Source organism: Paroedura picta, chromosome 6, assembly GCF_049243985.1.
Source record: "Paroedura picta isolate Pp20150507F chromosome 6, Ppicta_v3.0, whole genome shotgun sequence".
NCBI classification, from domain to species: domain Eukaryota; kingdom Metazoa; phylum Chordata; class Lepidosauria; order Squamata; family Gekkonidae; genus Paroedura; species Paroedura picta.
The window spans coordinates 128,276,876-128,301,021 of NC_135374.1; the positions used below are offsets into that span (position 1 = coordinate 128,276,876).

Consider the following 24,146-nt stretch of genomic DNA (forward strand, 5'->3'; position numbering starts at 1 on the left):
GTTCCCTCCAACTCTATGATTCGATGAAACACCAGTTCTCATCAGCAGAACAATGGAAAATCTAACCTCAGAGCTGCTGCTGAGTGAAACTGAACTGCAGCCACGCCAGGGCTCTTCATCTTTTCCAGATGCAGAACCAGCCTTTCCCCCCAGGTGATGGAGGGGTGACGCTGAAGTGCATTCAGGTGGCTGGATGAAAAGCATCTCAAATTATGACCTCGCCAGAAGCCTGAGCACCTGAAGACGAAAGGAGCGGAGGACAGATACCACAAGCGGAGCGACAGCAGGGTTTTGGAAATGAAGAAAATGCAGAGGCCACTCCTCTCTGCACAAAACTCTGCCTTGCCATCTCTGGCACAGAACACCCTGACCACTCCGAAGAGTCATTCAAGAGCAGGGAGCGCGGCTTCCCATCCCAGTCAATTTGACAGCTTCCGCAACATCAAATTAATCACTTGGCACATGTCTGACATCTCAAAATATAAAGTCCTTGCAGTACAATCCTGAGCAGGTCTACTCTGACTCCTACTTAGGCCTATTTTTTAAAATTATTTATTTATTTGTATTTATTCCCGCCACTCTGGCTCATGGCGGTTTACAGTAAAAGCAAAATACAGTACAATAAAATGACAATGAATCTCAAGAATATCTTGATGGCGAGAAAAATCTTTAAAAAAAAACCCACCCCTCCCCTGATCAATCCCCAATGGACTCCATTATCCTTTGGTGGGGTTTACTCCTACAGAAGGGTTCTTAGGATTGCACGGCTGGTCTTCTTCAAGTCAAACTGGAAATACATCCAAAGTGAAAGAAAAGAGAGAACAATGCCTCAGCCTATTGTACTTATTGCTCAGAGGTGGGAAAAGATCAAAATAGAAAAAAAGAAAGAAATATTTTTGCTGCAAAGGAGAGACAACATCTTATTTGGACAGAAGGTGCCATACAGTTAAAATAAAGCTAGCAGGGTATATCAAGATATGAAGTTAAACTTTGTAAACTTGAGAGTGCTGAACTATTCAACAGTATGTTATTATACACAGTAAACAAGGCAAAGGTATCCCCTGTGCAAGCACCGGGTCATGTCTGACCCTTGGGGTGACGCCCTCCAGCATTTTCATGGCAGACTCAATATGGGGTGGTTTGCCAGTGCCTTCCCCAATCATTACCATTTACCCCCCAGCAAGCTGGGTACTCATTTTACCGACCTCAGAAGGATGGAAGGCTGAGTCAACCATGAGCCGGCTGTGGGGATTGAACTCCCAGCCTCATGGGCAGAGCTTTCAGACTGCATGTCTGCTGCCTTACCATTCTGTGCTACAAGAGGCTCTATTATACACAGTAAAGCATGTTAATTACAGACCTTTGAAAATATGTCCATGTCTACAGTTGTCTGTACAGGAATTATTACTTGACGTGTTACATAAATGCCTTCATGCTACATATTCCTCTCTTAAGACCAAAAATCCCCCCCAAACTTGGAGCATTTTCAGTATGTTTTTTTTTTTCAGAAGAAGAAATGCCCCTCCCCACTTTCTACCTCCCCCCACCATTTTAGTCCCTTGGCCTTAAAATGGGACCGGAATGAGCGGGGTGAAGACCACTGGGCCATCCAATTTCGTCAAGTACCGTGACCATTCTGGCACGCAAAGCCAAGTAAACCTGCCACAGAAGGTGCTGACAAAATGAGGCAGGAGGGGAGAGGAGGACATTAGATGAGGTTACAAAATGTTCTAGATTAAGTCCCCAAATGTGGTCACGGGAGATTATTTATATGAGATATAATCCACCCAGAGTGCCTAAAGACAGGGCGGAGTCTAAATCTCAGAGTAAATTAAATAAATAAATAAAATTTCCTGCCCCAACTAGCTTGTCTTGTTCAGGTCATTAAACCCCAGTACAAATGCCAAATCTTACACTGATTATGAAGCTCCTTAAGGAACTTGTAATGAGAGCTCTTTCGCGCATTATGTAGCAATAAGCTCAGAGGTGCTATCGAGATTACACTCAGAGCAACAGTCAGCAACAGGCTCTGACTCGCGTTCCCATATCACACATGTTCCTGAGAACCTGTTCGTATTCACATACAATATTTTTGCGTGGGTGCCTAAAACAAATGTGACAAGGCAGTGAAGCAGCAACCCAAGAATATTCTTCTGAGAGTTTTCCGAATTTGGACTCAGTGCTCACTTTGCAACATGGCTGGGCAAGCAGGCATGCTTTCAGAGAGAATGCAAACATTTCAACTAGAAGAAAAAACATTTGAAGCACCTGTACCTTAATATATACAAGAAACTACTGTAACTGTGTAAGCCATGACAACAATTTTCTAAACAAATTTAGGATGAACAGCAGGGAAAAAAACCTGTCCTAGTTTTAAGACAGATCTATCTATTGAAACAATCTGAACAGCCCTTTGTCGGGAATACTTTTAGAGCAACCAGTAAATTAGAACTGGACATTGTGACCCCCATGCATTTTGGACAACTTTCCACTCAGATTATTCAGTTACAATACTTGCAGGCTAAAAACAATTGCTCAGCTCAGCATTCATAATATATCCCATTCGGCATTCATCTAATGGTGAGAAATTTAGCAGGCAGCCATCTTGGATATAGTAACGCCAGCTAAGTTTCTGTTTCTCACAAGTTGGTGTGCAATGCCGGCGGAGTCTTCTCTGTCTCTTAACAAGGCACCCTGGGCATACTTTGCAGTTCAGCGGTAAAAGAGTCCACTAGTTGTTTGGAGAAGCATTTAGCTATAATGTTGTAGATCTTGCCCCTAGCTTTGGACTCCACTGGGCAAAGTTCAAAGCCTTTCCCCAGCGTAGGGAGGTTTCCTGAAGCCTAAGTGGCTCATCCATTACAGTAAGAGTCACTCAAGCTGCAGGAAGGATGGTTGGAGGATGTTTAGATTTACTTCATTAACAGATGAACAGTGGATTTTCTGGCCCTTTCCGCACGACTTAAATGTAGCAGAAGTCTTACTTTTGGTAAACGCTATTAAATCGACATTCCGCACGACGTCGTACACCATCTGCAACACTCCCGCAAAAATCGCTTAGTTGTAGCACTTTTCAGGAAATCGGGAAAAGTGGATTCCCCCTGAGAAAACCGCTACACTTCTGAGCAGAAGCTGCAACACATCAGCAAAAGACGTGTGCGTTCTCAATGTAGCGGTAGAAAGAATGTCCCTCCCCCGCTCTCGGCCCCGAACTTCCGGAGAAGTGATCGCCATTTTCCCCCCCTTAGACGGAGGAAAGCAACAAACGAGCGAAGCTTCTCCAGCTAAAGTCCCTCCACAGAAGTGATTAAGAGTAAAACAAAGCTCCCTACTGCAAGTGTCTTTAAAGTTCCCAAGCACAATACAGCCCCCTGCTCGACACTGCCCGTAATTTTGGCCACAAATTGAGCCCATGGGGGGGGGGGGTTTACTTGAGGATCGTGTAAACGATTAAGCGCCAGCTCCAATGTCAGCAGAAAAGGTCTTTTTGAAACAATGATTGAACAAATATTCGTTGCGACTGGTGTGTTTGTGTTTTTCAAACACAGTTCTTAAAGGGAAAGGGGCTTTTCGGAAGCACAAACACAACAATCCATTGGCTGTTCTGTTGGATTGACGGCCAGGGGCGGGAAGAAGCGTGGAAAAATATCACTTCCTTTGTTGAGATTCCAGTGAGACCGTAAACATGTGGGGAATGAATACAACACTACTGGGACTTCAATATTCCACTAGAATTAAACGTATGCGGAATGACGAACTTTCACTATTAAATATAGCATTTCTGCATACTGCAAACATTCAGTAAAATTGGTCCTTGTGCGGAAAGCCCCTCTGTGTATTTACCAACACCTTATTTCAGTGGGCAAATACTTCCAGGTGTGGCAAATAAACACACATACACACCACCACCACCACCTTTATTTAAGATCTAACAAAGTTCCCATGGGTTGCTTAAGAACTAATCATTCTAACTAAGAATTACCAGTGAGACCTTTACAGAGACCTTCAACTCTTAAAGAAGACCAGTACACAGAAAGCACAGTTTGGTGTAGTGGTTAGGAGTGCGGACTTCTAATCTGGCATGCCAGGTTCGATTCTGCGCTCCCCCACATGCAACCAGCTGGGTGACATTGGGCTCGCCACAGCACTGATAAAACTGTTCTGACCGAGCAGTGATATCAGGGCTCTCTCAGCCTCACCCATCTCACAGGGTGTCTGTTGTGGGGAGAGGAATGAGAAGGTGACTGTAAGCCGCTTTGAGCCTCCTTCGGGTAGGGAAAAGCGGCATATAAGAACCAACTCTTCTTCTTTTCTTCAGACAAACCTCTGCATTTCTGGTGGGTCTGGCCTCAGAGGGAGGTGGCATGAGTATTGGTGCTCTGGACTTGAAGGTGCCCATGGAGGCAGCAGAGCAGGAGACATAGCAATGTGTTCCAAAGGAGTAGCACCCTATGTTGCCAGGACACATACCAATGGAGACCATGCTGGAGAGTGGCCTCTAGGAAAAGGGGTGCATGAGGTAGAATGTCCACTGACCTCACTAATAGTCTTCAGAACCAGTTCTTTCAAAGCTGCCTCTTTCGATTCCAAATGAGTTGGATCCATCAATGCCAAAGGTTGGCTCTTGTGCTTAGATTTCAATCTGTGTTTCTTTGGCAGTGGTTCTGATGAGGACCCGGCTGGAGCCCATTCTGGTGCCATAGAACATCAACAGTTCGTATCTCACCTTGGAACCAACTGAACTGAAATCACCAAATATGGCTTGGTTTGGGGGCTGAAAAAACACAATATCTTATTGCGGCAGGTGTTTAGCTGCTGGGTTAACAGTGGACAAAGCCTTGTATAAGGTGGCCTTAAGGTGAGAGGCATGCTCTGCACTGGCCTTTGAGGTAAATTGCTGGCCGATATTACATACCACTACATTACGGTTTCCCCCAAGGCACATTACACAGACAGAGTCCTTGTCTGTATGAGTCATCTTTGTCTAGCAAGAGGAACACTTTTTGAATAAAGTTGTCCTATTTTATTTTTTGATAAAAGACAGGAGTTAACTAGGCACATTCTTTTCAAGATGGCGGCAAAGGGAGAGCTGAGGGAGAGTGGCTTTTCCTGGAACATGTGACCATTAGGCAGGAAAAGCAGGTTCTGGATGGGAGGGAGCCCTCCTGCTCAGTTACTAAGCTAGCCAGAAATCTTCTAGCAGCTGGCCGGTGCTCGTGCACAGTCCCACGTGTGCCTACACAGAAAAACAACTGCTTCTGAAGGTTACCCACTCAAATGTATGGCGTGCATTCCTATCAGCAAGAACCACACTCTGAAATTAATCATCCTGCTTCAAGTCCTCATCAGAAGGATCCCTAAACAAAGTGATGTCATTTTAAACACAAACTCTCTGAAATAAGTATGGAAGTATGAAAACATATATACAATTTGGACCATTTCCTCTGTGGGACAAAGGTACAAGTCTACAAAACAGATTTCTTTCCCCCCACATCCCTAGTCAAAAGACAACAACAACTGGTGGCAAGAGAAGGGTCATGTGTGTGTGTGAAATGTCAGGAGTCAGCACTTCTCAAGGCAAGAGACTCCGGAAGTGGTTTGCCATTGCCTGCCACTGCACCCTGGACTCCCTTGGTAGTCCTCTATCGGGGCCCACTCTGACGAGCTTCGTAGATCTGAAGAAATCAGGCTGGCCTGGGACAACCAGGGCAGGGCAGGGCAGGGCAGGGCAGGGAGGGGTCATAAGTGCAAATGAAATAGGCTTACAAACAACAACATACTAACATGACTATCCAAGTCTGAATATTCAACTCTGTTTCTCCAAATGTTCCCTTCAGTTCTACTAAAGAAACCAGTTTCTTCCTCCATTTGGAATGCAGATGTTTAGCACCCCCTCTTCGTTAAGTGGAAACTAATCCCTATAGGCATCTTGTAGTGTCTCAATAACATTTGGGTCTAGCTACACTGGAGCATTTGTGATGCTGACAGGAGAGACTGTCACTTGGTCCAGAGCAAGTCAGCAAAAATCCATGATTGTTCCAACACAGACCTTTCCTGCCCAACCAGACATCACCCAAACAAAGTGCTATAAATGTGTTTAAATTCATACCTTACTTGGATTCTCCCTTGAGTAATTATTTGGCTATCTTCCTGCTATAATTAATAATGAAAATGAACTAGCTCAACTGGTTACAAATGTTGATTGCATCTGCAGACTGTCCCTCTTCATTTCTATTCTATGAACACTTTGCTAAAAGAAAAGATTTCCCTGGACACGTGAAGTCAAGTCAGTCAAAAGTAGCACCTCAGGGACAGGGACCCCCAGAGCAGTATGACAAAAAGTGACACGGCAGACCACTTTGCTTGAAATGGAGGCCTCATTCTCGGCCGAAGTAACTGAAGCAAGCCCCTGATGCTGCGGCACCATTGCTAGGGCTAAGCTTGTTCCCCATCTGTCTGACCCAGGGCAACCATGGTCTCTGCTACCCCTCCTCTGGTAAAGAAAACAGATGTCCATTCCTACCACCATCTCATAAAACTAGGCTGCGAGAGTTTAGCTCAATCATTTCTCGTTGCAGCAAACCAGTAGAGTACAACATGACAGTCTGAACCACAGAATCACAGAGTTGGAAGGGGCCATACAGGCCATCTAGTCCAACCCCCTGCTCAACGCAGGATCAGCCCTAAGCATCCTAAAGTCTGAGTCCAGTCTTTATTGTAACAAGACCCTCTTGGGTTCCAAACAAGGTAATGTTCTGGGAATCAGTATAAATCCAGGAAATAAGATCCCTCAAAGTGAAGAAGGCTGTTAACCACTCATGACACAACCTTGCTGATCCAATGTTGAAGGGGCCAAAAGAAGTACATTGAAGCCCAGTTTTAAACTCCTGCCAGAAGGAATATGCTGGTGAACAGCTACACAGGTGGGCCAGTTTGTTTCTGAATTCAATTCAAGGTGCTAGTTATGACCTTTCAGGCCCTCCACAACCTGGGACCCACACATTTGAAGGGAGATCTCTTTCCCCATGGCCCTGTGCACCAACCAAGGACATTAGGCAGCCATCTGTTGGGCAGCTACTTAGGGTTGCTGCCCAACAGCTTGGAGTCTGGGCCTTTTCCATTGTGGCTCCGGCTCTGTGCGACAGCCTCTCTGAAGCGGCAAAGGCCTCTTCCCCTCCTTGGAGATCTCCAGGAGATGCTGCCAGGCCTGCTCATTGGCCAGACCTTTTGAGAAGGTTTGAATGGCAGGGATTGAAGGTCGAGAGGGGCAGAGGAGAGATCCGGTGTTTGCAATTTTATTTTTGGTTTTAACTGAAACTGTTATTAACTGTTATTGTGAGTTGCCTTGAACAACAAGGAAAGGCACGATATGTTTTAATAAATAATACATTCCTAAATAAAATAAATGAATCTTGCATCTGTAACATTTAAACCACAAATTAAGAGGCTAAAAAAGCATCCCGCTGACAGCTGAACAGTCGTTTTTGTACAAACGTCCAGCGGTGGCGCCTCGGTTGCGGTTCTTGCCTTACCTAATGTAGCGCCTAAGCGATTAGAGACACGAACATTGTATGGTTTTAATTGAAGTTTATTTGCAAATAAAATATCATTCCACCTAATCAGAGGGGGAAAGGTGCGCCTCAAACAAGCAAGCACCTAGAATGCGCCACCTTAAAGAGGCCACTGCTGCCACGCATGGAAGAAAGGGAAATGGGGTTAACTCAGTGGAGAGTAATTGGCTGTGTCCCGTTTTCAGTCATTGCCTAGCCAACAGAAAAGCCGCTCCACTTAGAGCAGGGTGTAAGCCTGGAGACTGATTAGTTAGGAAGCGATTGCTAAAGTAAGAGCACTATCGGTCCCAGGAGCGTTCTCTCTCCACCGATTCCTCTGCCCTGAGAGACTCTGCTAGAAATCCCTTAATGCACTATGCCCTTCATTTAATTTTGCTACTAGACATTTGAGAACGTTTAAGAATGCTACTTTTCAAACAGTTGCTTGATGGATTACACTAGCGATCCCCAGCCTGTGGGCTGTGGACCACATGTGGTCCTTCGACTAATTGGAGGTGGGTCGCAAAGGACGCCTTCTCCCCCCCGGCTCTTTACTTCATCCCCTCCCCCCCGGCCCTTTACAACACACTTTGGGTGTCCTTGTCTCCCATCACTCCCAGATGGGACTATCTCGTTGCAGAGAAACAAGCTCAGGGTTCCCATTGATTCGTCATTGTCATGAGTTAAAATTTCCATGAAAATAAAATGTTCCTTATGTTCATTGTTGTGGCGTGTCTGTATCTTATTTTGAAGGTATGTTTAAACATGACCATAGCGACCAGAGAGCGTTAGGGCAGTGGCTGAGAGTAGAGGAGTAAACCACCCCCCCCCCACACACAGGGCCTCAGTAAAATTGTCAAGCGTTGAGTGGTCCCCGGTGATAAAAAGGTTGGGGACCACTGGATTACACTGGATTATATATTCATTCATTCATTCATTCATTCATTCATTCATTCATTCATTCATTCCCTCCATGCCAGGAGCAGGCAGAGGTTTCCACCTACAGCACAGCTGGGCAACGGGGTGTTCGAGACGAGGCCTCGGCTCTCTTTATTTAACGCCGAACAACCCGAAATGCTGCTCCGGATTATTATGCCACTTAAGTCCTCTTTATGCTAGCTATAAATATTTGATATGCCTATTAAGGCTCATGACAAAACTCTATCAGCTTAAAGGCGACACAATTAGTTTGGAGTTGATCTCACACGGTTCGCATCAGAGGCACTGTGAAGGTTACCATAAAAGCAATATTAACATGACATTGTTTCCCAGCTTTTTTCCCCCTTTTCCTGGCTGCACAATTACAATTACTGCTCATATATTATTCTGTGTTTATGTACCCAAATAATTTTTTTTAAAAGTGATGGCAATTAATATGCTTATCAACCAGCATCCCAACAGCTCAGGAGAAGAGGTCTGTACATTTACACAACATACCACACTGCTTCTTATGTGCAAGCTCCAGTTAAACATTACTTTAGCTTCCTTGTTTTATTGTGGGATTCATTTTTTCTTTTGACTTAAATTCATTACCTGTTCTGTTTTAAAAGCATCGGCTCATTGTGCCCAGGAACTAAACAGTGGAACATGGACACCCCCTGGTGTCAGGAGTCGAGAAAACGGCTCTCATTACGAAAGCAGGAAACCATATTTTGGGGAAACAGCACTCTTCTACCAGTATGGGCCTCTATCCACACCTTTCATGTTCCCTCACCCTATTTTTTTCAGTGCTACTGAGAGAGTTAATCGGCCATGGCCAACAAACTACAAAAGTCTGTGTACTAATTGTATTGTTCATTAATAAATGTAATGTAAACTGCCCTGAGCCTTTGGGGAAGGTAGTAAGTAAGTAAGTAAGTAAGTAAGTAATAAGTAAGTAAACAAACAAACAAAATATTCTTGTTGCAAGGTATACTGCATTGTCTACGTAGCCAGATTTACACAGACCTTTCAATTTCTGTAGTCACTGGGCAGGCACTGACAAATGGGGGCTAGGAGAGGAGGGGGAGTTAGATAGTTTGGTATTACTTTTATTTATTTATTATTATATTTCTATCCCACCACCTCTAGAAAGATGAAAGTGATCTACTTCAATCAAACCAACAGGCAAGCTGCTGAATCTGGCCACTGTGACACTCTGACCGTTAAGGGACTGCGAAGAACCAGAACCCAAGGTCAGCCCAGGGGTCACAGCTCCTCCTCCTGATCCCCCCCTTCCACATGGCTCCCCTACCTTTCCAAGCAACCTCCTCCTCTGCGTTCCCTTTTCCCTCCTTTTCACCTCTGACATTCCCATTCTTATCCCTGAGGCTCCATACTCCACCCCTTCTCTGAGCACGGTTCCTCTTAACCCCTTCCTTGCCTTGCCTGCCCCACCCGAGGTCTTTTAGGGCTGGCCAGACTCCATTGCTACCAGTGCTGCCTCGTCTTGGACCAGCCGTTGACTTACTGCTGCCCCCCCCCCCCCCGTGCCCTCACCTGCTAGGACAATCATACTGCTGCTGCGATGCTTAGTATGCTGACTCTCCTCTGCAGCCACAAATGTATGGACTTAGATGCCAGAAGGTGTCCACAAGCTATCTATCGCTGCCACCCAGACAGTGAAATGGAACAGATAACTGACAGAGACATCTTTGCCTTTTAGGGAACTTTTGGAAGAAGCCATCCAACAGCTATTCTCAGTGGAATGCAGGATTAAAGGCTACATTTTGAGGATGGCTGAACAATTCCAGACCACACGACCAAAAAGTAATGCATAAAACAAGTCCACCTTTAACCTGTTCATAAACAGCAGAAGTCGATGATGTATAACCTTAGAGATCTTTTTTTTTTTTTTTTTTTTGCTAATCAATCCAAGTATCCATCAATGGCTTACTCCAAATGTCTGACAGAAGCAGTTTTGGTTCATATTTCTTCTAGAATGCTATTTCAGCATTCCTGACACTATGGCTTGGCTCTTAGGATGGTGTAGGATATTTTCTGCCAGGGAGCACGCGCCCCCTTCCCACTAAAATCTGCATTTGCGAAAGATCAATAACTTTCAATGGGGCCTGATGCTAATGGAAAACTCAGCAGAAAGGGAGACGTGAACCACTGCACGTGGAACTCCTTCCTAATCAATGGTTAAGTGTTCATCAAACCAGCTAAGGAAGGAGAAGGAAATATTGCCTGGACTTTGATCTTATTCGTGTTTCTTAGCACTTCTTTCCGGCTGCTGGGGAGGCCATCCTCCAAGGCAGAGCTCGCTTCCTCGGCTGAAAGCACGTCCAAATGCGGAAAGGCTCCTTCAAAAACGCTGGCCTTGTGCAAGTGGAAGCCCTAGCAGCAGCAGAGGCAAATGCCGAGGAGACAGCCTTAAACACTGTCGTAAGATCCCAGGTGTAGCAGTTTACAATAACAACACCTTTACTGGTGTCGGTTACGCTCTGCTCTAGCCATCTGCTTTCACGTTATCGAGTGTTACTGTGCCAAATGCGTGAAATGGGGGCTCCCGTTTCTCTATAGTTTAGCCTTAACTATCAGACACATCGTTTAGCTTTTTGTGAATTAAAACACAGCACTGAATAAGAGTGTAGCATTTTGCAATTAAGTTAAAAGTATTGCTAGTTTAATGCAGAGCTTCATTTTTGTGTCAAGAGCGAACTTCTTCCGGACACGGGATTTCATTCATCAAAAGTTCGTTTTAGGGACAGTGAAAGGGCAGGAAGGGGGTAAAGAGCAAAAGAAAAGGCCTTCGGATGCAAACAGGGCTCAGCTCTCTGACAAGTCAGTTTCAGCGCTTTATTACAATATTCCAAACGCCTCAAAAGGAGGGAGGATCACAGAAGTCTTACGGAGGTACATATCAAGCGGAATTAGAAATAAGAGCAATTTATGAATTACCATGGTTACAAGCTTTCAGAACAGGCCTCTGGTAGGATGGGCTCAGATTCTGTATCGTATCTGTGGGTAAGAAGATAAACATACATGCCGTTAACTTTTATACACAAGTATATTTCCAAGAGATCATTCAAGATTAAATATCTGGAAGGAGAACTGCATTTACTATATGGTCACGGTATTTCTTGTTGAACAGGTACTATAAGGCAGCCTTTTTGAATCTTTTGACCCTAAAATATGTTTCAGGCTTCAAGTGACCCCAAAATTGATGCCAGCTGGCCATGCCTCCCTGCTGCAGCCCTGGAAAAGGGCCTGACTCACTTCCCCTGCCTTTAAGGGTGGCACTACTGTTGAAATTCCTAGCAACCCGCATAATGGCCACTGCAGGGACCATTCATATCTATACAGCACTGCTTCTAGTATTTGGGACAGTTCAGATTTTTTCCCTACAAACCTGAGCATTAGATCTGACTTGCAGAAAGATCTATCTTGTCAATTCCTAGCTACAGTTTCTGGATTTAAGTATCCACAGGTAGGGAAGGGTCCGTGGCTCAGGGGTAGAGTCCCAGGTTCAGCCCCCAGCCTCTCAGGGTAAAGGAACTGGTAATGGGTGATATGGAAGACCCCTGTCTGAGATCCTGGACAACAATTTATTATTTTATTTATTTATTTATTATATTTATTATAGATTATATTATATGACCAATCTACATAGATACTGAATCTGATTGGAATGATGGTCGGATTCAGTGTAAGCCGGCTTTGTGTTCACAGAATCTTGTTGAGAATTATTTTCATCCCTGTGCCATAACTCTATGCAAAGCAAGCGCTATTGTGGGAAGATATTTACCTTTAGGCCGGGTTGTCCTTTTCCTCCTATCTCGGAAAGCAGCGCCTGACTGCAAGGCCTCCAATAAGCTATCCATCACTCCTGTCTCCTCGCCCTCTGCAGAAAAGCAAATACAGGGGATTCCTTCAGCTCTCGGGGTTACCATAGCAATGCCAAAATATTTACAAGGCTAGAAAAAAAGGTTCTGGCATTTAAAAGCCAGCAATTCCAAATTCAGATAAGTCCGTAACTCAATCTTAAACCATATCTCTAAGAAGGCATTCCTTTTAGTGTTGCAATGGTGTCTAGAAAGTCAAACAAAGCTCGTTCTATTCATGTCATACTGCTGCACCCGAAGGTGAGACAGAACAGTGACTTTAAAGGTAAAGCAAGGCCATTCAGTTCTCCCTCTCTCTGAATCCTGCAAGAAGTTCTGATCATCGTGAGCCTCACGTCACTTGCAGAAGCACTTACATTTAGGGACCACATCTTCAGGGGTCACGATCTGCACTAAGCACATTGGGTTGGGTCGAGCCAGCTCTCCAGATGGTAGAAAATTTATTTTTCCACCATCTGGAGAAATGGGTGGAGAAATGAATAGGGTGGAGTTATCTCCTTTTATCATCAGAAAAGGTTATCTAGGAGCTCATAGAATCTCGATGGGCAAACACCCAGTGGAATAGGGCAGGGGTAATCAACCTGTGGTCCTCCAGATGTCCATGGACTACAATTCCCATGAGCCCCTGCCAGCAAATGCTGGCAGGGGCTCATGGGAATTGTAGTCCATGGACATCAGGAGGACCACAGGTTGACTACCCCTGGAATAGGGGATATAATACAAACAGTTGGGTGAGATTGAGCAGAAATCCTACCAGGATCCACCCCTTAAGTTTTGAGATCCTGCTTGCTTGAATGAACCACACCCCCACTCCCAATTTCAATATGGTGCCCCCAGTGCCTACTCATGGAGACAGATTTGCCGCTGACCAATTGAATTATTTATTAAGACGCCTCAACCAAAGCCTGGTACAGGGAGAGCGGAAGACATCTTAGAGCCTGTTGATGCTGACTTTCAAACCAGATTGCTGTTCTATTTGTTTTAACTGAATTTGAAAAATTTTTAAATCCAAATTAATTGTATTAATTATTTGTATGTTGAGTAAAATGTTGTACTGCACCCTGAGCTGGCTTGCTGGGAGGGTGGTTGAAAAATCAAATAAATAAAAATTTTAAACCATTATATTTCAAAAGAACAAAATCCTGCATTCCACATCAAAATAGTCATATGATAATTAGATTCAATACAGCCCACGTTGCCATTAAGCTAGCCAGAATAATTTTTAAATTCTCCAGAGCTTCTTAAAGCAATTATGACCACATGCTACACCAATACAATATAACTGTATTATAATTTATTTTTCTCATGCATACTAGGAGTTAAAACAAACATATGGTTTTCCCAAGAGTTATTGTTTTTTTTTGTTAACTTTCAAAGGTTTTGCTCAGAGATACCCCCAAAGCATCCATAAATTATGATAACCATCATTCTGACTGTTCACCACAAAATCCCTGTCGTGCCCAAGGGATAAGCCTTCTGAATAATAAATAAGTACCCCTTTGGTATGTAAAATGGCTTCAATTATGGATTGAGACAGAAACTTGAACTTGATTTTTCCTCCTGCAGGTTAGAGGCAGAAGTTATTTTTCTATGATGCCCCTTGGCTGAGGATTATACAGTTAATACACACCCAGGCTTTCTAAAGTTAATCAAAATACTTTGTTTCAGATCAGTTGGTTCAACAATCAGTGCCACTTCCTTTGTGGTACATTTTCTGCTTGGAGCTACCTTTACACCTGCACATTTTGGGTGAACCACAAATGACAAGTTAAAGACTTGGAGCAGGGGGTGCCTGAACTGTGGCGCTCCAGAGGTCCATGGACTACAATTCCCACGAGCCCCTGAGAGCTACAGTTTTGCTACCCTTGGCTTAAAGACACAACGTTATTTTCTCTGGGAAGCCCTACAACAGCAAAATAGAAATTGCCGCACCCACTTGGGGCACTCTTTGGGATATTTCAGCGTGTTCCTGAATCACAGCCAGGTCACTCATATTTAGAATTTTGATAACTGCAATTACGCATGGCATGCCTTGTTCTAAGGACAGCCTGAGTTGAAGCACTACTATGTTCTACCGAAGTCAGCATGAGAATCACCCTGCCCACAACAGTGCCGGTCTGAGAAGGGAGCAAAACAAGGCAGTACTTTAACACAGGGGTAGTCAAGCTGTGGTCCTCCAGATGTTCATGGACTACAATTCCCAGGAGCCCCTGCCAGCAAACGCTGGCAGGGGCTCCTGGGAATTGTAGTCCATGAACATCTGGAGGACCACAGCTTGACTACCTTGCTTTAACAGGCTTGACGATAGAATCTATCATCTTTTTTTTTGCCAGTCAGTACCTGCACCAATGCTGACATGACCCCAAGTAATTTTGATCATTGATACTTTGGAAAATGGCTACTGGTCAAGCCTCTCTACTTAATAAGAGGCAATTTTACGTGCCTGACATGTTGGTGAGCTTTTATCTCATGTGTGCAAGGAGTTCAACCTCATCAAAAAAGGAAATTTTTAGTGGGGAATTTATTTATTTATTAATTTATTATATTTATATACCGCCCTCCCCGGGGGGCGGTTTACATAAGAACCAACAACAATACATAAAACAATCTATAAACATGTGAATAACTTTACAGTAATAACTAATGGTTGTAACCGTATAACAATGTAACAGTATAAATAATATAGACAATGCTTCCTCTTCTCATGGAGAGCTGGTGAGTCGATATAAAGTTAGATGGTGCCTTATGGAACTGAAAGGCTGAGCACACGCACACACCTAACTAGAGAAAAAGGACAGTTAAATAGTTCAGCCATTAAACTTTAAAGGGTATGAAGAAATTCTTCCCACACCAGCCAACAGAGAATATGGTACTGAGGGGAGAATGATTCATATTACTATGATCTTCTAATGATGAGAACAAAAGCTGACTGGATATAAATTTCCTTTTCTTCCTGTAGTGATAGGAAATCATTCTACATAGTGGTCCATCCAAGAGAAGATCTAATCCTTTTCTAGACTCCACTAAAAACGAGGGGCCTCAGTGCCTGAGCACTCTTTTAAGACCCTGCCCTTCCCTTACCCCAAAGCAGATTCAGGTGGGTCCAGAGTATCTATGGTCTAATGCAGGTGTTCTCAACCAGGGCTTTGTGAAGCCATTGGGTTTCACAAGGGCTCTGGAACGGTTTCCCAAATTGGTGGCAGTTGATTCATTTTTGATATATTTTTTAAATTTGTTAACCGTTTTTTTTATTTTTCACATTTATATACCGCCCTCCCCGAAGGCTCAGGGCCGTTTACATAGAACTGAGAACTATACAAGAAACCATACATATAAATAACAATAACATTAATATTATTAACTGATAATAATAGGGTAACGGTGTAACACCTTAAAACTGCCCGCGGTGCCGCGGACTAAATAAAACAGTAAGGGCATGTGGGGAGGAGTTAGGGCGGGACCTGTCCGGGATAAAAACTCGGAGAGGGCCAATCAGGAGCCGCAAAGTGGCTCCTGATTGGGCCCCTCCGACTGCCACTCACGGGCCAAGTGGTCAATAGGGAGGCGCGCAAAGCGCGCCTCCCTTTTGGCCACTTGGCCCGTCTCCAGGACAGCCCGCCGCTAACTCAACACTCCACCCGAACCGCCATCCTTGCCGAATGACGGCCGGGAAGGAGCCTTGCCCCACGGCCATGAGCTCTAGGGAAAAAACTTCCCCTCTGCCCACCGCATGTCCTGGCCCCGACAACAAAGCTACAGCTGCAAACTAAGCCCTTCGCGCCCCCACCCCGACCGTCCATGGCCACCTGCCACAGCCCCCGTCCTTCCCACCCTGCTCAACAACACACATCCCCGCCCGCTGACGACCACGCACTTCAATGTCCACCGCCTAACCCGGCAGCCCCCACCCCCGCCTTGACCTGTCCGTCCCTGACCGGCCCAGCCTCCGCCCTTCCCACACGGATCCCCAAAGTCCTTCCCTGTCACGCAATTCCCACTCACATGCCCCACTTACACATCCTGGCTTTGCTGCCTCGCCCCGGTCTTCACTGCTGCCGCGGCCACGCCACACCTTCCGAGCCCGCTTCCCCGCTTCACTCCTTCCCCCAGACTTCGCTGCCGACAACCCCCCCATCCAACATGGCGCCGCTGCCAAAGACGACGCCAGTGAGCCGATCTCTGGCCCGCGCTGCGCCGACGCCTCCAGCGACGCCCAAAAATGGCGGTGCTCAACAGGAGCCCGCTGCACCGCTGCTCCGCCTTCGCCGCAACGCCGAGCCCTCGCTGGCCGCCCACAGCCGCTTGCCTTCTCGCTGGCCACCTCGCCTCCTCAACGCCGCCGCTCCCTGCCACTCGGTGAGTCTGAATCCCCGAAACGCGCCCCCACAGCCGCGGCCACCACCACACCAGCCCATGCCATCACAAAACCGCCCGCTACCATGTACTCCCACACCTAGCGCCTGCTGCATTTACACCACAGCTGGCTTAATTCCTAGTTAAACAATAATAATACAAACAGGTCCAGAAATCTTGATGGATTTTGGGGGGGGGGGGGTTAATGGGTGATATGACCATGTATGGTCATGTTGATGTGCCCCCCCCCAAATGGCCAATGATAGTCCTGGATGGGCTGAGAAGGGGAGGGGCCATGGGTGGGTGTGTATACAGCCATGCTTCCTAACCATATTCTGCATGATTGCACCACTTCTTGGGTTTCTTGAATCCTGAAGAATGTTTCTGGGATTTCTTAATGGTAAAAAAGCTAAGGCTGGTCTAAAGTCTTTGCAAAGAGTAGACTCATAAACAGAGAGGAGCCTTACAAATATCTTGTAGAGGGGCCTTCTCCAAATATGCAGCCTGACTGGGGAGGGCCAAGATAACCTAAGGAGGAGTAGGCCAAAGGTACATTCTCACTAAACCAGCAAGATACGACGCAAGAGGACACTCCTAAGCGCTTTATCAACAGCTTAGGAAAAATAAAAGGTGGGTTTGTATGCGGTATAATGGGCTTGGGACGCTCTATATAGAGCTTGAGTGCCCTATGAGCCTCTGAAGAGCATCGCTTTCTCTCCCTCACAATAGCACAAGAACTAAAGAAAGGGAGCGTGAGCCCTTGAACTCTATGGATTTACAAGTGATCGGGAATACGAAAGGGGTTGCTAGAAAAATGCAGAAGTCTCTCTGCTGAGAGAGCTTCTAACTGGCACACTGAACTGGGAAATAACTGTAATGACAAGAATGTCTTTGGAGTGATTATGTGGGGGGAGGCTGTGCTCAAGAGGGAACAGGTAGCCAAGATCGGCCTTGAAGGGCTACATTTAGGCTCCAGAACAGAACTCTTTTTGTGGGGCAAGATATGATGTTCAGAGGAGCTACCAATTCAGCAACCTCCTTTGAGAGCCAGAGAACCCCCAAGGCCTATTTATTCTAGATGTCAGGACAGACACGAGGACTTCATAAGGTGGGGCGCCCTCCACCCGCTATGGCAGGGCAGGGGGACACCTGCCATGGACTCCGTAGGTTGGGGCCGGGCAGGCCGAAAGGCCTGGCGCTGGCAATTATGCACAGCGCTGGCCCGCCCCTGCCCCTGCAGGTGCCCGCAGTATCCAGGAAGCTGCAGAGGTTCCTGCGTTTCCATAACGTGGGCCTTCTGTGGCCCTGGGCCGGGCCATGCCCACACTGGGGGTGGGGGCTTGCATAATTGGGGATTTTCCCCGATGCCCTGCTGCCACCAGTGCGGGCATTCTAGCCCGTGCATAATGAGTCAATAAAAAGCGACCTAACCTACCCCACAAGCCTGTTGTAAGGATAAAATGCAATAGAAGAAAATGATGCAAGCTGCTTTGGATCCTCACTGGGGAGAAAGCTGGGGTATAAAGGAAGTAAATAAATAAGTAAGAAGCCCTTCCACTGCAGATGGGGGTAGATGTCCCTGTGGCTGCCAGGGCTGTCTTCCAAATCGCTTTCAGACAGAATGCCCTTTCACGTCTCTCACCTTTGGTGTAAACAGATTACTGGCTTGCTAATGCCATGTCCTTCACACAAAGTAGGCACAGTATGTGGCCCTCAGAAAATGTCACTTTTACCTCACACTGTATCTTGAAATGCAGCTTACTGAGCCCTGATGGCAACAGTAAAGAGACATGGGCTCACGCATCTTTCCCTACAAGGAAAGCTTCCAGAAACCTCCTCAGCTGCCAACACCTGGTATTTTATTTTATTTATTTATCATACTTCTATACCGCCCTCCCCGGATGCTCAGGTATGAAACACTCAAGTATCTTGAGTAACAACTCCAATGGAAGGTGCTCTTCCCTGAGACAGACAAGTCTGTTGCCTTTTTGTGAGAGCAAAATGGAGGTGAGAAGAACAATATTCGCCACCCAGAGTTTCTCAAAGGAGAAGCAGGATATAAACCTAATAAATAAACAGGAGCTTGGGGTGGTGAGCCTTTTTCTTCTCCCCTCCTCTGTTTTATCCTCACAAGTTCTGCTGGGAGAGAATGGTGAGGCTGAAATAATTCTGGGAATTTCACAGCACAACGGGGATCTGTACCAGGGTCTCCCAGATCCTATTCTAACATGTCATCCACTACTCCATGCTGTCATTGTGGTGTATTCTGGAAGATGTGATTCAGAGGAGAAGATTTGGAGCTCAAGGTCTCTACAAGATAGCAGAAGGATTTTATTAGTGGGATTCAAAGCATAGCGTGAGCAATGGACTTGTATCACTCAGCAGCACCACAGTGCCATGATAGCAAGCAAGAGGCAAAATACAGCACAGCAGGTGAGTCTTTTAGTAGTGGCGAGGGAAAGGACTGGAACAGAAGAATCACCTTCCCCAGCAAATTAAAGTTGCACAGTTGGGAATAAGCAAAAGTGCCAATTCAAAAATCCAAGTTAGAGAAATTTTAACAGGAACGTGTGAAGCACATTCCCCACCCTCCCTGCCGCTCTGATAGCAGGGGTGGGAATAATAAGAACTTCCGCCATGTTGGGATTGTTTTAAAGTCTTTTAATGGGTATTTTAATGGGGATAGGACTGTTGTGACCCACCACGAGCCTACGGGGAGTGGCGGGAAATAAATCTAATCAATAATAACAATAACAATAATAAGTACCTTGGTTTCTTTCCACATTACCTGTATTCATTTCTAGGTGTTTTGTCTTCTGTTGCCTTTCTAGCTTCTCTTTTTCTGCTTTTTCCTTCGCAATTTTAGCACGTCGCTGCTTTTCTTCGGCTTCTCTTCTCTTCGTATTCTCCTTTGCGGCTTGCTAACAAATGCACATTAAGTTCAATAAGCATCATAATATTTATGTAAGCCTAAAAAAACTACAGGTATAACAAACTGACATAGGGAAATAACTTGAATTTATTACCTGGTATACAAAGCTATGCTTTGTGAATTCTAAACACCTGGTATTTGAGGTGTTTTGAGTATTGCACACATGTCAGTTTAGCTGTGTGCATGGCATAAAAACCATCACTCCGTGACTTCCTCATCAGCTGTCAAAGAAGAGCGATGCCAACTCTTCAGCTGACTGTTTCAGGTGGGTAGCTGTGTTAGTCTGAAGCAACAGAACAAAGTTTGAGTCCAGGCAGGCACCTTTAAGACCAACCAAGTTTTATTCTGGGTAGAAGCTTATGTGTGCATGCACACTTCTTCAGAAACACTGAAATGTAATTCACCAACCATTACACATTTATTTGTTTATTTTATTACATTTGTATACCACCCTCCCCTGAGGATCAGGGTGGTTTACACGGAACATGAAATAACTGTACATCAAAATCACATTTACATATAGAAACAAATAACAACTATGGGAATGAGAATAGTAACAATGATACAACAATTTAACTGAATGATAATCAAACAGGGCCATGGTTGTCCAATCAGATGCATGGGATTCCTGGGAGGGAGGTTCAGGGGGCCCAGTAGGTGTTGTTGGTTCCAGTCAACCTCAGCCAAGTGCCTGGCAGAGGAGCTCCCTTTTGTTTTAATTCTATTACAGCCCTGATCTCTTCCGAGATCTCACTCCACCAGGTGAGGCCCGGGACAGAGAAGGCTCTGGCCCTGGTTGAGGTCAAGCGGGCTTCTTTGGGGCCAGGGATCACTAACTAGTTTGAAGTGCCGGAGTGTAAAGCTCTTTGAGGGGTATAGAGGCAGAAAGGTGGTCCCTCAGGCAAACTGGGCCCTGACCGCATATGGCCTTAAAGGTGACTACCAGAACTTTCAATCTGACCTGGAATTTGACTGAGAGCCACTGCGGTTGTTGTAGGATGGACTGGATGTGAGACTTCCATGGTGTTGCTGTGAGGATCTTGGCCGCTGCATTTTGGACCAGCTGTAGTTTCTGGATCAAGGCTAAGGGCAGGCCTGCATAGAGCGACTTGCAGAAGTCCAGTCTGGAGGTGACTGTTGCTTGGATCACTGTGGCCAAGTAGGGCACTAGTAGTTCAGCTTGGTGAAGGTGGCAGAGTGCCAGCCATGTTACTCTCATGACCTGAGCCTCCATTGAGAAGGAAGCATCCAGGATCACACCTAGGTTCCTCGCGGAGTGAGCCCCTGAGAGCTGCACACCATCCAGGTTGGGCATGCGTGCTTCCTTGCATGGACCTTTCCTGCCTGACTACAGGACCCCTATCTTTAAAGGGCTGAGCTTCAGATGACTCTGCTTGAGCCATTTTGTCACTGCTTCCAGGCAGCTGGCTAATGGACATGCAAGTCAGCTGGGGACTCTGGGGGAGAGTCAGGGCACTCATCCATCAGGAGGTGTCATCTGGAAATTGATGACATCCCAGCCCAAACCTCTACACCAGTCGGGCAAGAGGGTGCATGAAGATATTAAATAGGATTGGAGAGGACCACTCTTCATGGGACTCTGCATAAGAGTTGTCGACAGTTTGATGATCTCTCTCTTATTGCTAATCTCTGTCCGTGACCCTGGGGGAAGCAGATCAGCCATTGAAGGGCTGTCCCTTGTATTCTGGAGTCGGCGAGGCAGCAAGCTAGGAGCTCGTGGTCGACTGGGTCAAATGCTGCTGAGAGATCGAAACACTGGCTTACCTGAAGGTTCCTTCACTTTAGTGGACCGAAGTCCTCCACACTGCTCCTTGCAGAGTAATTCAAATTAGCAAGCCTTCTGGGATCGTGGTAGGCTGACCCCTCCAGGCCTGGAATAGCCAAGCTCCAACCAATAATGTTCTTATCCAACTAACTTGAATCATTTAACTTCTTTAATTGTTGAAAAGGTAAAGGAGCCACTTGTGGCGCAGAGTGGTAAGCAACAGAAATGCTGTCTGAAGCTGTCCGTCCATGAGGTTGGGAGTTCGATCCCAGCAGCCGGCTCGAGGTTGACTCAGCCTTCCCTCCTTCCGAGGTCGGTAAAATGAGTACCCAGCTTGCTCGGGGGTAAACGGTAATGACTGGGGAAGGCACTGGCAAACCACCCCGTATTGAGTCTGCCATGAAAACACCAGAGGGCGTCACCCCAAGGGTCAGACATGACTCGGTGCTTGCACAGGGGATACCTTTACCTTTAATTATTGAACTTAAACATGAACAGCAATATTAACATGAAAACCCGAAGGGGAAAAAAACCATGAAAACCAACTTTTCATAACATATCTGCTTTTCACCAGTTTTGCAACACAACCTATTGAGGAGGATAAATATATTGGAGGACTTCGCCCCACTGAAGAGAAGAAACTTTCCGGTAGGCCAATGTTTCGTTCTCCTTCATTGGGGGAAGTCCTCCACACTGGTTATGTAACCAAGCTAAATAGGGTGGGCTTATGTATATACGTCTTACAGATTCAACCTGCCACCTGTTTCAAGACTCGTCTGCCAAAGGTTACCAATTCCTCCTCCTGAGCCTCAATTTTGTAATGCCTCACAAAAGTAGTAAAGGAGGACCATTTAGCTGGCCTACAAATCTCCTCACTCGAGGCTCTGGTTCTAAAGGCTGCCGAGGTGGCTGCGGCTCTGGTTGAGTGCGCCGTGATATTCTTTGGACAACTCAACCCTTGTGAATCATAAGCCTGCTTGAGACACAGTCTTATCCAATTGCTCACTGTAGACTTGATACCTTATTACCTATGTTTGTTGTGCCGTAAGCCACAAATAAGGCCTCCGTTAATCTAAAGGCCTGAGTCCTTTTGATATAACATCTCAGTGCCCTTCTGACATCTAATTTGTGCCAATTCTTTTCTGTCTCCCCTGAAGGGTTTGGAATGAATGACGGAATTGGTTCAAATGAAAACCTGAATTGACTTTTGGCACAAAGGAAGGATCTGTACGTAACAAAACAGACCGTTTACGGAAAATACACAGATCTTTGGCAATTGATAGGGCACCCAGTTCAGACACCCTTCTTGCTGTTGTAACCGCAATCAAAAAGGCCACTTTCCAAGACAAGTACTTTAATTCTATCAATTTTAGGGGTTCAAATGGATGTCTCGTAAACGCCTGAAGCACTCTTGAGAGGTTCCATGTCAGAAACCTGTTGGACAGGTGTGGCTAATTGAGCCGCCCCTTTGAGATATTTTCTGATCAGTTTATTGTTTGCAAGGCCTTTTAGACCTTTGAACTCCAACACCGCAGCTAAGGCTGACACCTGACGACTCAGCATATTAGCCTTAACCCTTTATTTCTACCATCACGTATGAACGCCAAGATATCTTTATAAGACGGCTTCATAGGGTCCAAATTGCAGTTCCGTGCCCATTTTTTAAAAGCCAGCCAGGTATAATTATATATTCTCCTGGTTGCTGGACGCCTAGCATGAAACATTACATCCGCAATCTCTTTGGCCATGCCAGAATCTACTAGCGCTTCCCTACCAAATTCCATGCCGTCATTTTTAACCACTGAGGATTTGGGTGCCAAAGTGGGATCCAGAGTCACTGGCAAGGTCCATGGGTTCTCTACTGATAGTTGTATTAAGTCCAAGATCCACGGTCTCCTCGGCCACCAGGGTGACAATAGTATTACAGTTGCCCAATCCTCTCTGATTTTGTTCAACACTTTGTTCAACAGTCGAGTTGGGGGAAACACATAGAGAAGTCCCTTCGGCCGGTTCTGGAGAAGAGCATCTATGCCTTCTGACTCTTTTTCTGGAAACCTGGACATGAATCTGTTCACTTTCTTGTTTTTTTGCTATGCCAAACAGATCCATTATTGGATTTCCAAAGCAAAGGATGATCTGCTGGAACACTTGATTGTTGATTGACCACTCTGTCAGATCCACATCCATGCGGCTCAGCCAATCCGCCATCACATTCTGGGTGCCTTGAAGATGCTGGGCATTCACTCCTTGGACATGGCTTTCTGCCCACCGGCATACCATCACCGGCTTCTTGTGTAACATCAACGCTCTTGTGCCCCCTTGTCGGTTCACATGTTCCTTGGCTGTCACGTTGTCTATTTTGATTAGGACATACTGGTCCTGGAGTAGATCCTGAAAAGCTACCAGCGCCAATCTGATGGCCCTTAACTCCAACAGATTTATGCTGTAGGTGGACTCTGTTTTTGTCCACTTTCCCTGGACCATCTGGTTTCTGCAGTGTGCTCCCCAACCTCTGAGGCTCGCAACTGTGGTCACAATGATTGGCACTGGCTGGATAAATTTCACTCCCTTGGTCAGGTTTGCCTTCGAGCGCCACCAGTTTAAATCCTTTTTCAGTCTCTCTGAGATGAAGATCACTTTGTGTCTTTTCTTGATGATCTGACGTTGAAATGGCAGTAATGTCCATTGTAGTGGTCTGA

General features: G+C 45.7%; 1 protein-coding gene across 2 annotated transcripts in view; it reads right to left on the minus strand.

Moving 5' to 3' along the window:
• The window catches only part of DIAPH3 (diaphanous related formin 3), a 147,989-nt gene that overhangs the window by 49,982 nt on the left and 73,861 nt on the right, over positions 1-24,146 (minus strand). For both annotated transcript variants that reach the window (XM_077344123.1, XM_077344124.1), the window contains 3 exons: positions 19,518-19,650; positions 12,280-12,375; positions 11,433-11,492 (listed from right to left, as the gene is read on the minus strand). In XM_077344123.1, the coding sequence (XP_077200238.1) occupies positions 11,433-11,492; positions 12,280-12,375; positions 19,518-19,650 (289 nt within the window). The remainder of the gene's footprint in view (positions 1-11,432; positions 11,493-12,279; positions 12,376-19,517; positions 19,651-24,146) is intronic.